The sequence below is a fragment of the Pangasianodon hypophthalmus genome, chromosome 9 (assembly GCF_027358585.1).
Source record: "Pangasianodon hypophthalmus isolate fPanHyp1 chromosome 9, fPanHyp1.pri, whole genome shotgun sequence".
NCBI classification, from domain to species: domain Eukaryota; kingdom Metazoa; phylum Chordata; class Actinopteri; order Siluriformes; family Pangasiidae; genus Pangasianodon; species Pangasianodon hypophthalmus.
This window is the reverse complement of record NC_069718.1, coordinates 16,397,560-16,412,339: the sequence shown is the minus strand read 5'-3', so window position 1 is coordinate 16,412,339 and position 14,780 is coordinate 16,397,560. Positions and strand designations below refer to the sequence as shown.

The following is a 14,780-nucleotide window of genomic DNA, read 5'->3' as shown; positions in this document are numbered from 1 at the left end:
TGTGAGTGTGTGTGTGTGTTTCTTATATTAAGTGCATGTTGCTCTCTAATACATTTTTGTTACAGATGATTAGTTAAACTTTTAAATAATGTGCCCTCAAAGGTGTCATTAAGTGTTCCTCTGTAAGAGCTTGTTCTTCTGACAAGGGAGGTTCCTTTGATGGTACCACCCCAGCAAACAATTTTTTACACCATAAAATCTGAGGGTGTGGGAAGAAGAATTGTATTACACTACTTATGTGAATGGATGTAGCTAAGCCTCAATCCCACCACACCAGAGGCTGTTCACACTGTCACCATCTTTCCCCAACAGTGCACTTTTTAGCCAGAAGTGATCTTTTTGTCTGTTTTGTTTTTTTGTTGTTGTTGTTGTTTTTTCCATTTTGTCAAATTGCACAAATGGGTTTGTTTTAAATAAGCACAGCAACCAATGTCTTTAATACATACAAAGATGGAGTGATCTGTGCATTTAGCTCTATGGGAAAGGCATCAGTAAATTGGGTTGGACATTGTGATCAGAGGCGCACATTCAAACACTGTGATGCTTGTGCATTAAAGGGATCTGTGAGGAAGTATTGGAGAGCCACTGTTCTTCAGTATATACAGTATATACAGTATTTACAGACAGGTGACAAAGGTAAAGGTGTAAAGTTTGTCTATTTGTCCTTTTAGAGGGAAATGTCACTGCAAAATCAGTACAAATAAATCATTCTGACTGATCACCTTAACTTGACATTATATATCCCCCTACAGCATAACAGCCAATTTTTCCTTGTGGTGTGTATGTATGAAATGTGGCACAGATTTTAGTTATAACGTCACTGTGGAGGAGCCCGGCTCAGTGGGCGGGGTTTGGTGACGCATTGCGGCTCGGAGTTGAGCCACGGTCGGCGCGTGAGTGTGGGGACGCCGCGGCATTGACGACACCGCTTGAGTTCACCAGTCGCTTAAATCATTACCTCAACATGCTTCATGACAAGAGAAAAATTTCCTCCACTGCTGCGTTTAAAGCATAGCTTGTAAAGATGGCAGAGGCGAGACGGAGGTGAGCTCCGGATAGCGCTCGCTCTACTAATCGCCTGCGGCGTGAATCCGATTGATCCGCTTCTTCTTGTGGATCGTTTGGGATCGATAAGATTTTGGGAAACGCGGGATCATGACAACCGGACAGGACGAGAGTTCAGTTCGCGTCGCGCTGAGGTATGACATTGGATATGATCTTGGCTATTGTTTGGTGTATGATCATTGCGCTGTGTGTTTGTGTGTACATGGATAATAACCTGCACGCATCTCCAGGCTGTAAGCGCGTGAGCGCGTGCGGAGCCGCCCGGTAACCGGGCCTGCTACTGCTTAAAGGGCTGCTGCAACGCCTAGTGAGCACGCACATCAGCCATCAGCATTGTGCAGAGCGTTTCCCTGCCTTCTCGCCTCTGTAATGAGACTGACATGTGTGCAGGCTGCACGCCTGGCACGTCTTGCAGTGTTTGCAGGTGACGTTAGGCTTTATGTTTGTGGCGCGTGCCAGAGACCTGTGACACACACCAGCACGCAGATATGGCTCATAGGAAGCGTGTGTGTTTATCTGAAGGTACAGGCAGGCAGGTGCATGGTCAGGGAGTCACACTGGAGATGTGACTAAGTGCTTGCACTGTCTTGTAAAGCAAGGCTTGAAACCACAGCAGTCGGTTGAGTGATGGTTAGTCGATGAAAGAGCAGCTTTATAGAAGGACTGCTCTTTTACAACCCACACAAGTCAGAGGGACCAGCTGCTGTTGATCCTTCAAGTGTCCTGAAATCAAAATTGGTGTTCCAGAGCTTTTTGTACCTGTCCCTTAGTGTTATGGACACCAGTATAATAGTAGCCTATATCTAGGGATAGATAGATAGATAAATAAATAAATAAATATGTAAATAAAGCATAGTTTTGGAGATCTTGTTTTAATTTTATAGTTTGTCACTTCTGTGAAAGCAACTCAATTTTAGTCTTATGTTTGTCCAATTAAATGCTCCCTCTAGACAATAGCTATATATATCCCACCCCCAAGGGCGGGTCTTGCTCTACAGTAGCTGCTCATTGGCAGCAAACACGATTCCTTGAACCTGTTGAAAAAAAAGGCTTGTTAAACTCTTCACTGTCCTCCATATTTAGTTGGTTCACAAAGCTAGTTTAGAGCTAGCTAGTTGGTAGGGAGTGTGGCACATTTTGAATGATACTAGCTGATGTGTAAATCGGTCAGACACTTTAACAAGCCGTCACTGATTTCTTTGTTTCAAAAGGAAATATGTCAAGATACAGAATCCAATCACAGCTCTCAAGTCATTTCATGAAAATTAAAACAGAAAGCCTTTGTTTTCTTTATGTTCTAATGTGTTAAATCTAATGTGATTCTTTTTGTGTGCCTTTTGTTTTGCCACTAAAAAGATATCGTCAGAACAAATTTGATTGGTTGATAGGTCCAGGACACAGGACATAGGTTGCAGAAGCTGGGGCAAGAGCACACTAAGGGGTGGCACAATTGAATCATGTATAAGGATAGTGGCTTCACAGATTTTCTGTAGTACCTAACACATGCTAGATACGATTCAAGTTTGTGTGAATAACATAAGACTAATAGACCCTCAGAGATGAGGTGGAAATTGGGATGGTAAGGTTTATTTCAAAGTTGGCATGCTGCCACCCTTGGCCACTCATGTGGCCACTTTCCTGTTTGCTGATACTGCTCAGTCATTGCTTCACACAGCACATAGAACAACATGGATGAGCTATTCTTGAGCTCCAGACTTGCAGAATTTGAGATTTATTAAAAAGTGGCATAGAGTGAACATGGAGTTTAGCCAACACAGCCAGAGTGGCCTTAAAACAGATTATTCCCCCAAGTAAACAGATTTATTTGTTGTGCATTAAGGCACATGTTCTCCTCTAAGACCTTTCTCTGGTTTTGGGACTAAATGCTATGTTAACGTTCAGGTAACTACATTAACAGAATTAACAGATGCTAATTTGAGAACTTTTATTAATAAGGTTCTGTCTGAATCTTTAGGCAAAAATGAGCTAATTTTATAACTGTTATTTACATGTCATTGAATATATAATATACATTTTAGACCAACATATTGCTTAAAAGTATGAGAATAATAAAGTTGAAATGTTTATTGACCTAATCGATGATCAAGGCTTTGTGACCTATACATTATACTTCCAAGGTCTCAAATTAATGTCCTACAGATGGAATAATTTTATAGACAATACAGCATTTTTTAAAGAAAGCTTTTCCTGATGATTTTTTCTTTTCAGATTGAATGAATCTTAATAATAAGTAAAAGTTGTTGCCAGTGCTCCATTGTTCTGGATACGCCAGCCCCGTGCGTGCGTGCGTGTGTGTGTGTGTGTGTGTGTGTGTGTGTGTGTGTGTGTGTGTTGGTCATATAGTGTGGGAAAAGGTTTATCAGGAGCTGACTGTGTAAACTGTCTCCATGGTCCTGTTAAATCAGGCTCAGCATCAACTCATACGTATAATGTAAATCCTTGAAGACATTTTCACAAAGCAGAATCATAATGATGAATGATGAATGGATAAATGGAATGTGAAATGAATGATGTGATATTTTAAAGTCTACGAAGAAAATCTATGAGTTAAACATTTTGTGTTCAACATTTATGAAACAAGGAATAGGAAAAAAAAAATACTGGAATAATGGGCTCACACATTCAATCAGTTACTTACTGCTGTGCTGTTTTACATTGACAGTGTCAGTATGCATGTTTGCTTTTACAGTTTCTTTTTTCCAGTGTTCTGGTCCATGCTTTACAGACAGTACCCATGATACGCTTGAAAAAGCTGTCATAACATAATTTATCACAACAGCGACAGCATATCATGTAGCACATCATAGGTTTCCTTTGTCTCTCTTGCAGTCTCTGTTTCTCCCCACACTGGAAAAAAAAAACAAAAAAAAACATTGTAGTAAGTCTTGTAATGCACCAGTCCTCTGCTTAATGTGTTAATTAGTGTTATGGAGTTTCTCATTAAGTGCTTTGAACATGGGTGATGTTGAGGGAGTGATGTACTTGCTGAACCAGCTCTAGGTGACAGCATTGTAAAAAAATCACACTAGAGGAAAGTTCCTGTAAGGTACATGAGAAATCAGTGTTGCGAAGCAGGTCAGTTTGGTTTGTGTTTCTTGTCAGAGGACAGGTGTGTGTGACGGCGCACTCATCTCCATAGTGACATGGCTGAGATGGTTAGTGAGTGAGTCAGCATCTCAGAGGCAGCACAAATGTCCTTGGCTCTGCAGCATCAGTTGCTAATAGATCACATGATCAGACTCTGCCCGCAGAAAGGCCATGTCTCCTCTCATCCTCTGATCTACCACAGAGCAAAACAGATCAGGTCATGAGGATGTAAAGTCCATATGGAAGATGTATATACAGTCATCTGTTTATTGCTGCATGTTAGGATGGAGTGCATGCAGTGTTTAGAGTGATCTTACAAAGAATGTAACAGTCATTTTTAATCCACTCTTTACTTATTTTGACCTGCATGTATGTAGTGCTTCATACAAATGTTATATGGAGGCATTTTGGTTTTTATAAAGAAATTGAGGTAGAAATGAATCTTGGACCCCCTGAAACCAGGAAAAACTGCACATAAACAATAAGAAGTTGTATTATTAAATTCAGTAGAGACACATTCGATATAAATCTCAAACGAATCCAGTGGACTGAATAAAGGAACCCCCCCCCCAAAAAAAAGCAAATATTAATAGCATTGAACTAAGCCTTGAGTGATTGATATAGAAATTAACTATGCCCTGATTTTCTCCTGTCTGTTTAAATCTTGTAGCATATATAAAGGAACATTTTCTGTGATGTTATTATACAGTATATCTAAATATAATCCAAAGGTAAAGGTGCAACTCCTTAAGATTTTCTTATCATATCAGTCATTGTTCACTAAGTACAATATTGTTCATATGCCTGAATGATAACTTCCAAAAAAAAAATATATATCAAATGTCCATATACAGATTGGACTGCATTCTTGAGCATTCCTCTCTAGTTAGTGCAAAGCCTGCATTTAAACGGAAGAAACCCCAAAATAAACTCCAACCACTGAAAGGCTACAGTAGACTTCAAACCATCTGGTCCGATCTTGTTTTTTTTTTTTTCTTTTTCTTTTTTCATTTGCATCCTTAAGAGTGTAAAAACTATGTCAGTGTGGACTCTTCTGACCACATGTGCAGTTTCTTTCCTTGTTTTGACACAGATTGGAGGGTGACTCTCCACTGTAACATGCCTAAAAGGCAGCATTTATATGCAGAATAGATTGGGAATAATTATATAGTTGCTGCCATGTGTTTACCACACCCAAACATGCCTCTGTTTGGTTGCTTTTGCTTATTTCATGCCCTTTCCCATACTGAATTCTCTTCTCATGTATGTTGTTTGATCAACTTGTGTCTTTTCTCAGCACAGTAAGTGTTTTTGTGTGTACAGTGGGTTAGGCACACCTAATGGAAACTATTAATATTAACACTGCACCTACACAGCCACACACCAAGCATACCTGCTTGTCACCATTCACTCCCCACCCATATTTAATCATTGCACCGATCACTTCACACACCTAAAGCACACTGTTCACACATGCTCAGTTCATGCTATCATCCCACAAGTAATACTGCACATAACCCGTTGAATTATGAGCCCATTTTTCACAAACAAAGCTGAGCTATCAGTACATATTCATGCAGTTGGCTGTTACAGAATAAGAACTGTTATGTTGCTTGGATCAGGGAAAGCATTTGATCAAAGTTAAAATGTATGCAGACATTAGCTTTAGATGATGATACACATTTAGTTCCAGTATTAACATGCTGTTATTTCTTAGTGTCTCAAATGAGCTAGTAAATTTGTTGTTTTGGAAAACTTGAAGGACTTGGTTAAATTCTAAAAGTCTTTAAATTCTTTTATTTAAAGGCTTAGAGTATGCCCTTTTTGAATAAATAGCTTTAACAGTGCTAGTAAGTTCTCTCCATGGAGTTAGCTGCTAGTAGTTAGCCTCTTTTAACTTGTGTTTCTAGCACAGCTATTAAAAGCTATATATTATTACTAGCATTAGACTATTAGACTGTTACTGACTGTTTAATTCTTAATAAAATAACATTTGTTTTCTAGTTGGTTTATAATGTGGATTAAAGAGCAAAGACCAGACACAAAAAAATGTCAAAAAGCCTACACTTTTGAGGAACAATGTAAATTACATGATAGCGTAATATTAGCTAGCTAGCTACCATTGATCAAGACTTAATAATATAATTCCTTACAACAAAAAAGGTTTCTGCCTTTTATTTAATTGCTTTCATTTATTTAGATTAGATTAGATTCAACTTTATAGTCATTGTGCAGAGTACAAGTACAGAGCCAATGAAATGCAGTATGCTAAAAGCCATGTACATATATTGAGCTTAAATGTAGATATGCATTACACTGAAATGTAAACATTATAAGTTATAGCGGAATATGAGCTAGGAAACAGTAATACATTTTGTTGACAGCAATGTATTACTGTTTCCTAGCTCATATTCCGCTATAACTTATAATGTTTTATAGTGGGGAAATCTGAATTAATATATTTAGAAAAAGGCAAAAATAATGACTTTTTTTAATGATTAATTGTCACCTGTTCATAGACAAACACAAACTCAGCATGGCACTCAGTTACTGCCACTGCTAGTTCATTGCAGATGTCATATGCAGAAGCCATTGTGTTTTGTCAGGCCTGTGGAAGTCATGTTTACACAGACGTTAGAGCCCTTCTGTCACCAGGTCAGGGTTTTACTCCAGACTGTCTAGGAAGTTAATCACTTAGTAAAGAAACTGAGCTACTAATACTGTTTTTAGCACTTTATTTCGTTCAAAGTGAAGTTTCATTTTATTTGAATTAAGGACGAAATAAATACAGCCTTGAAAATTTTGGTTTTATTGTTGTTTTTGAACAACAGTACAATGAACCTGGAGTGTTTTTGAAAATATGTGTTTTCATAGTGAAGGATAACTTTAGGACTAAACTACATCTTTTTTTTTTTTTTTTTTTTTTTTTTTTTTTTGCCATTTTCAGATATCATACTTCATAATGGATTATTGTATTATTATTATTATAGTTTTATTAACATTATGAATTAAGGTTAATTAATTTATACAATTTACTCATATATTCAAAAAGGACTTAGATCTCATTTTGTAAGATTTAATAATTGTTTAAAAAGTGAAATGTTGAAAACCCACTTTTCTTATAGTTTTTATAGCCATGTAATGTAAAGGTAGGCTCACATTTGCTCTACGTCCACATCGCCTGGTCAATCTGTGCCTGGCTACTGATTTCCTACTCCTCATACTACCAAAAGGCATGGTGAACTTAGATGAAACTCTTGAACTTTACCCCTAGGAAGCAAGGAGGCATGAAGAATAGGCCTGGTGTGCTGCCTGGAGGGTGAAAACACACTATTTGGTTATTTTTACACTTAAATATACACATAAAGATAAAGTACCATGACCAGCCACCCAACCCTTTTAGAGCTTTCTTGACGGTCTGTCATTAACATACATTTATCATCTACATATGGTGATTTATTGTTTGAGAGGTGTGTGTCTGCGTGTTTGAGTGGGAAAGTGGTGCTATTTGTTAACCTCTCACCTCCAAACTGCAGTTTTCTTTGAATGAGCTGTGTAATAACAGTACTTTTGGTTCATAATTTGTACCTTCTGTTGTGCAATAATAGGTTTTCTGCTCACACTTTATTTTTTTTTTTTGGAGGGAAATGATTTTTGACTGCAGACATGGCCGCCCTTGCTCACTCCACAGGGAGGACCTGTTTTTACCTGTCAAACAATCATGCAGGAAACACCAGAGCATTGTCCCTTGTGTTGGCAAAACATGGCTGTTTTCATCAGCTTAAATATTCAGACGACCTTCTCAAAGAATGCAAAGCTCTTTCCTGGAGGCTACAGCTTGCCCTTTTAGTCTAATGAGCCATTCAGCCTCATGCTTGCTTTTGAATTGTCTTCTGTTCAGACACGTGTGCTCACTTTTGTACTAATCCTAAGACTGCCGTCAAGGTTTTTTAACAAACAGGCCATTTTTTTTTTTTTTTTTTTTTTGCTAAAACTTGGGCTTATCTTCACATTACCTGGCTTTGTCCTTCGGATTCAATCCTGAAAACTCTTGATTTCCAGATGCCAGATTGCCCTCTCATGCATTCCCAGTACAGCTGCCGTGGACAGAAGAAAGCTTTAATTGCCTGCTAAGGGAATAGTGAACAAGTAGTCTATTTGAGGCTGCTCCAGTGCTTCCCAGGCCATTTTCGGTCTGACCTACTCTCTGTTTATTCTCGTGTATTCCACAGTGCATTTGAGTTGACCCAGTATCTGTTTACACCCGATATATCCCATACTGCATTTAGGCAGACTGCGTTCCATGGACTTCAGTGACCTGCACTGGGAGTCCAGTGGTCTTCAGTGAATTAAGTCTGGACTTTGCTTCCTTAGTCTGTGTGTGTGCCATTATACTGCATCAACAAAGCTCCAGTCTTTCCTCTTAGAATTCGTATGTATAGCTGTAATCCCTGCAGCTCCTCTCGTCCTCTCAGTATTGGCCTATATACTGTAGAGTAAAGTGGTACAATATTTATCTCACCTTTTTAACATACCTATTTGGAATACAATATATTGTGAAAGTAGACCAGTTGGATATCACCAAATTAGAAAATTTAGATGCTAAATATTGAATAGGTGTGAAGAACCAGCCATGTGGCTGTATTCTATGGACCACTGTCACCCAGTTAGTAGTCAGTAGCCATACATACACAGAGTTTTCCAGGATGAAAGGTTTCCAGGAACAGAAATAAACTTTGCTCCTCCTTTTACCCTGACCAGTTGAACATCATTGGTATTAAAAGGAAATGGCTTGGGGGAAAAAGTCTGTTTAACCTTAGGCTGGTGCATGCTAAAATATCACAGGCTTGCCTCAGACAGTCTTCAGTTCTTAAGTAATATCATATAGACTGGCTCATAAAATCTAGCTAATGTAACAAAGGAAAAAATCATTTAGCAAAAATTAACCATTTTGGGAGGCTATCAAAGAAGACCTTGACCATCAGTCACATGTCCACACTATACAACTGTAAGGGTTTTATGGTGACTTTTTGCTATAGAGATTTAATTTTCTGTGGCATTCCTAATAAATAAACTGATGTTAACTACAGTATATATGTGACAAACACGCTGATAGATTTTATTTCAAATGATTCAACTCTAAACATTCATTTACCATAAGGAAGCGAAGGCGTTGCATCTTTCAAGCGAGAAAATCAAGTTGAGACAAGAGATTTTTATGCAAGGTGGGGGAAAGGGGCAGGGCTTCCAGTTGTTCAGTTACATCTGCACAACTGTCAATCATTCCAGATTCATCCTTCATTTGGCTTTTTATTTATTGGCACCACTTCCAGCATACTGCAACGTTAAAATGTGGTGCCCCTACACAAAATGTGGCAATGTTAGCAGGTCTGATGCCACCATCGTTTTAAGTATTTATGTTTTTATATTTTCCATAACTAGCTAGCAAGTCTAGGCAACAAAGTCTTTGTTAATGTTAACGTAACTCGTTGCATTTAGTACAAAATATAGCAACTCCCACTCAAACACACATGCACATAATTGGACAATTGTGAGAAATCAGAGGTAAAGATTTATACACAGATGCAGTACTGGCATAGGTTTTAGTATTTTTCCTTATTATCGGTAGGTCTAAAGTCTCAATAATGAGGCTACTGAGGCTAAATGGATGTACAGTCATTCTCCAAGTATATCGTACATAATACACAGCCCAAGAGTGGACATGCAGTTTATTTTCAATTATACTCTTTGTGTCAAAAATATTGACAGATCAGATTTTTTTCAGTAGAATTCTGCATTTATAGTGTAGACTGATTTTACAGTCAGGTCAAGTATTTGGACAGTGACACAATTTTTGTAATTTTGCCTCTGTACACCACCGCAATGGATTTGAAATGAAGCAATCAAGATGTGATTGAAGTGTAGACTTTCAGTTTTAATTCAAGGGGTTTAACAAAATTTTGCATTAACCATTTACGAATTACTGCCATTTTTTTATATAGTACCTCCATTTTCACAGGCTCAAAAGTAATTGGACAGTTGATTGATAAGCAGTTTCATGGTTAGATGTGGCCTGTTTCCTCCTTATTTCATGACAAATTAAGGAGATAAAAGGTCTGGAGTTGATACCAAGTGTTGAATTTGCATTTGGTAGCTGTTAATTGAAACTCTCACTATGCGGTCCAAAGAGGTGTCGAGTGACGAAGGCCATCATTAGGCTGAAAAACCAAAACAGACCTATCAAAGAGATAGCAGAAGCTTTAGGCATGGCCAAATCAACAATTTAGTACATTCTTAAAAAGAAGGAATGCACTGGTGAGCTCAGCAACACCAAAAGGCCTGGAAGACCACAGAAGACTAAAGTGGATGGTTGCAGCATTGTTTCCTTTTTGAAGAAAAAACCCTGCACAGCATCTAGCCAAGTCAAGAACACTCTGGAGGAGATAGGCGTATCGTGGTCAAAGCCTACAATCTAGAGACAACATCACGAATGAAACACTCAAGAACAGAAAGGCCAGATTAGACTTTGCTTAAAAACATACCTCTTAAAAAAAGTCTGACCAGTTCTGATGCAAGATTAACTTGTACCAGAATGATGGGAAGAGAAAAGTATGGAGAAGGAAAGGAAGAGCTCATGATCCAAAGAATACCACATCATCCGTCAAACATGTGGAGGCAGTGTTATGGCATGGGCATGCATAGCTGCCGATGGAACTGGGTCACTGGGGTTTATTGATGATGTGACTGCTGACAGAAGTAGTGAGATGAATTCTGAAGTGTATAGAGATATACTTTGTGCTCAAATTCAGTCAAAAGTTGCAAAACACCGCTTCACAATACAAATGGATAATGCCCCAGAATGTACCGCGAAAGCAACCCAAGAGCTTGGAAATGGAATATTCTTAAATGCTCAAGTCAGTCAACCCAATTGGGCATGCTTTTCATTCACTGAAGACAAAACTGAAGGCAGAAAGACCCACAAACAAGCAGCAACCGAAGGCGTCTGCAGTAAAGGCCTGGCAAAGCATCTCAAGGGAGGAAACTCAGCATTTGGTGATGTCCATGGCTTCCAGTCATTGACTGCAAAGAAGTTACATCCTGAGGTACTAGGTAAAAAATGGCTGTAATTCCTAAACGGTTAATGCAATAGTTTTGTTAAACCCCTTGAATTAAAGCTGAAAGTCTACACTCCTATCTTGTTTGCACAACCATTTCACATCCATTGTGGCAGTGTACAGAGGCAAAATTACAAAAATTATTTCACTGTCCAGATACTTTTGGGCCTGACTGTAGATCAGCAAGAATAAGAGGATAGGATCCTCCACTTGCCTGGCTGTTTATAATGATTTATGCCAAGCTGGTTAGGAGCTGCAGAGGGAAAAGAATGACAGGTAGGGGCCTGTCTGCTGCAGACACATAGTAGGAAAGGGAGCCCTGCACACTGTTCCTGCCATTTGGCTTAATCTTTGATTATTTATTCCCCTTTCTCATCACATGTTCATATTGTGTTGATGATCAACAGAGTGTGTGCTATTCTGCTGTAGCTCAGCAATAGCTTATTAGTCTGTACATGACTGTCCTTTGATTATTGGTTTTGCAGTAATGATACAGGTCACACAGGACAGACCTGCTCACAGACGTAGTTCACAGTTTAGCCCTTTTCCAGTTATTTTTAAAGTTTTGGCTCTTTATCAGTGTTCCTAAAGTACTAGCAACTGTGCACAGCACTGCTGGCCATGAGGCTCCAGATCTTGGCAGAGGCCCATCACACACACACACACACGTATGCCACATAAGCACTTAGGGGTAACTGTCTTAGCTGGATTTGGAATGTTGCTGAATGTTGCATACCAGGTATGTATGCAAACAAAGAATTATTGACACCTACTAAATTTTTACAATACTGCTAAGCAATAATTATTGGATAAAATAAACTGTATGCACAATAATTGAAATTTTCCACTCAAACAATTCTAAGAAAAAAGATCCCTGCTGAAAAACCCTGTTAGACATTATAGAAAGAGACTCAGTCTTGTTATAATGTAAATATAAAACAAATATATAATTATGTGTAAATATACATACACTAATTTGCCCACTGAACAGATACAGTATAATTAAAAACAAAATGTATAACTAAAAAGTTTATAGGAGGTGAACAGAAGTAACTTGTCAGTTGATTTGAAACTGTAACAGACTGCCAGATTTTATATACTGCCTTGTTGTGTTTTTCCCTTCCGAGAACTTATCCACCCACCACACACCTACATCTCTCCTTCCACCCTTGACTCTCTCCATCTTTTCTTTCCAGTGTCCAGTGCATGGTTGTCCCAGTGTCCAGATCCAGTATCACATATAGACACAATGCCAGCTCTGTGCAGCCCTCAGTGTTTTGTCCTCTGCAGCCTAGCCTGCACAAAAGAGCTCTTATACACACAGACAGCACCAAAATGCTCTGTCAGGTGCCCCCTCCACACGCACACACACACACACACACACACACACACACACATTCACACAACCTGCAGAGCCTTCTCTCATTCCTTTCAGTATAGGCCCAGTGAGAAATCTTCATTGTCTTCAATCTTCAAGTGAAAAATGCTCCATTATTCACTGGAAATAGATGTGCACAACAATATATATATATATATATATATATATATATATATATATATATATATATATATAATATATATAGAGAGAGAGAGAGAGAGAGAGATTTATGCACAACAATATATACACCATGCAGTCTATTGGAGTGACTCTGTATTCTGTAAATTAGATCTGAAATAAAATAATAACTGAAATCAAAGAGTCAAAATGACTGCGTAAAAAGCCTTGCAGAGCAACACTAAAGAAGAAACTCATCATCTGGGATGTCTGTGGGCCTTCAGGCACCCATTAACTGTAAATAGTTTGCAAACTGAACATCACATTCTTTTTAAAATATTATGTTAATTGTCTGGCTAATTTGGTTCCTTCAAATGGGAAGAAGACTATGTATGAAAAGAAATCTCCATTAGAGATGTGTATATGCCCTTAAATTAGAGCTAACATTCTTGTCCTCCTGTTGTGCTGGACCTCAGAATAAAAAATGTCTATGTGTAGGTGATAAATGGACTGTGAAGAGAGAGAAAGGATAATATATAATTTTTCAAAAAGATGACATGCATGATGATGTCATTTTAATTTCATGTGTGATTGTGTGTCACTGTGACATGTGGACACACACACACACACACACACAGTGCTGGCAGCCCAAACTAATGACTTGGCCAGGGTATAGTACAAGCTGTTGTTTGGACTGAAAAATGAAATTTGCCCTCATAGCTTTTTTTTTTTAAAAAAAAAAAAAAAAAAACTAGCCATATTTTGGACAATAGCAGTTCAATCAGTTGACTACTTATGCCTTCTTCAGTGTTTTAAGTGAATTTATTAAAAATAAAGTTCAGCCAGTGGTGTGTGAGAGAGCTTGGCTATGTGCCAGACACTTCATTATCACAAAGAGATCTGCTAATTAGATGGTTAATTTTAGCCATCTTAAAATCGAACCAATTATCACCATCTTTATGGTGTTTCAGCATCTTCAACAGGAAAGCACATACTTCTATATGCATATGCAAAAGAATTACAGTAATGTTGATTTATATTTCCCCCTTCCTTCTTTGTCTTTCTCTGCTTTTCCCTCAGGATTCGTCCCCAGCTGGCACGGGAGAAGATAGAGGGATGTCACATCTGTACATTTGTGACCCCTGCTGAGCCCCAGGTAATTCTGGGAAAGGACAAGGCCTTCACGTTTGACTACGTGTTTGACATGGACACCAACCAGGACAACATCTACGCTAACTGCACAGAGAAGTTGATAGAAGGCTGCTTTGAGGGCTATAATGCCACTATCTTTGCCTATGGACAGGTGTGTGTTTTTTTTTTTTTTTTAACTCCATACTGTGTATTTGCTTCATCTTACACTAAAGAAAAATCACATATTGTGAAGGATAGAACCTTTAGATGCTAACAGGCAAACCTACTTCAAAACCTCTGCTAACTTACGTATGAAAATCTTTAGTGGCCCATGTTGTGCCCTACGTAGCAGACATTTCTGGACCAAGTTTAGCTGCATTTGGGCCCAGAAGTGTCAGTTTTGGCACTGGCAACTGTATTGTGGGCCAAAAGTCACCCAGTTCTAAGCAGCCACATTTAAGTTTTTTTTTATGGTACTTCAAATCTGGGCAAAAATGTCTTAAATGCAACCATGCATTTTTAATGGATGTGTTTTCTGTTTTGGGCCAAAGGTGGTGTTAATGTAAGTTCTGGTCTGTATGATGCCTTGGTCTCATTAAGGCTGAGTTTTAGCTATGTTCTAGCAGTAAGATCAGCCTCATCATTCAATGGAGGTATGTGGGCCAGATGAAAATTGTAAGTGTGGGGCATCATTTATTTGCTGTCTGGGACACTTTATTACTCATTCATTTATTATTCATTCGTCTTCAGCAATCCTGGTATGGGTTATGCTGGATCTTGTATTTTATGTTCACTTACAACATTTGTTATACGTACAGTACATAGTAAGTGTGGCTAAAATAGGCTTTCTTAGTTTAATGTTCACC

At 38.4% G+C, this 14,780-nt stretch overlaps 1 protein-coding gene across 8 annotated transcripts in view; it reads left to right on the top strand.

Annotated features, from left to right (window-relative positions):
- Positions 1–852: 852 nt before the first annotated feature.
- Positions 853–14,780, top strand: part of kif21a (kinesin family member 21A) — a 43,821-nt gene continuing 29,893 nt past the window's right edge. For 5 of the 8 annotated variants that reach the window (XM_026919180.3, XM_026919179.3, XM_026919175.3 and 2 more), the window contains exons 1-2: positions 854–1,199; positions 13,864–14,086. In XM_026919180.3, the coding sequence (XP_026774981.3) occupies positions 1,156–1,199; positions 13,864–14,086 (267 nt within the window). In that variant the 5' untranslated portion in view covers positions 854–1,155. Of the gene's footprint in view, positions 1,200–13,863; positions 14,087–14,780 lie in introns of all 8 variants that reach the window. The other 3 variants (XM_026919176.3, XM_026919177.3, XM_026919174.3) reach the window with 1 other exon arrangement.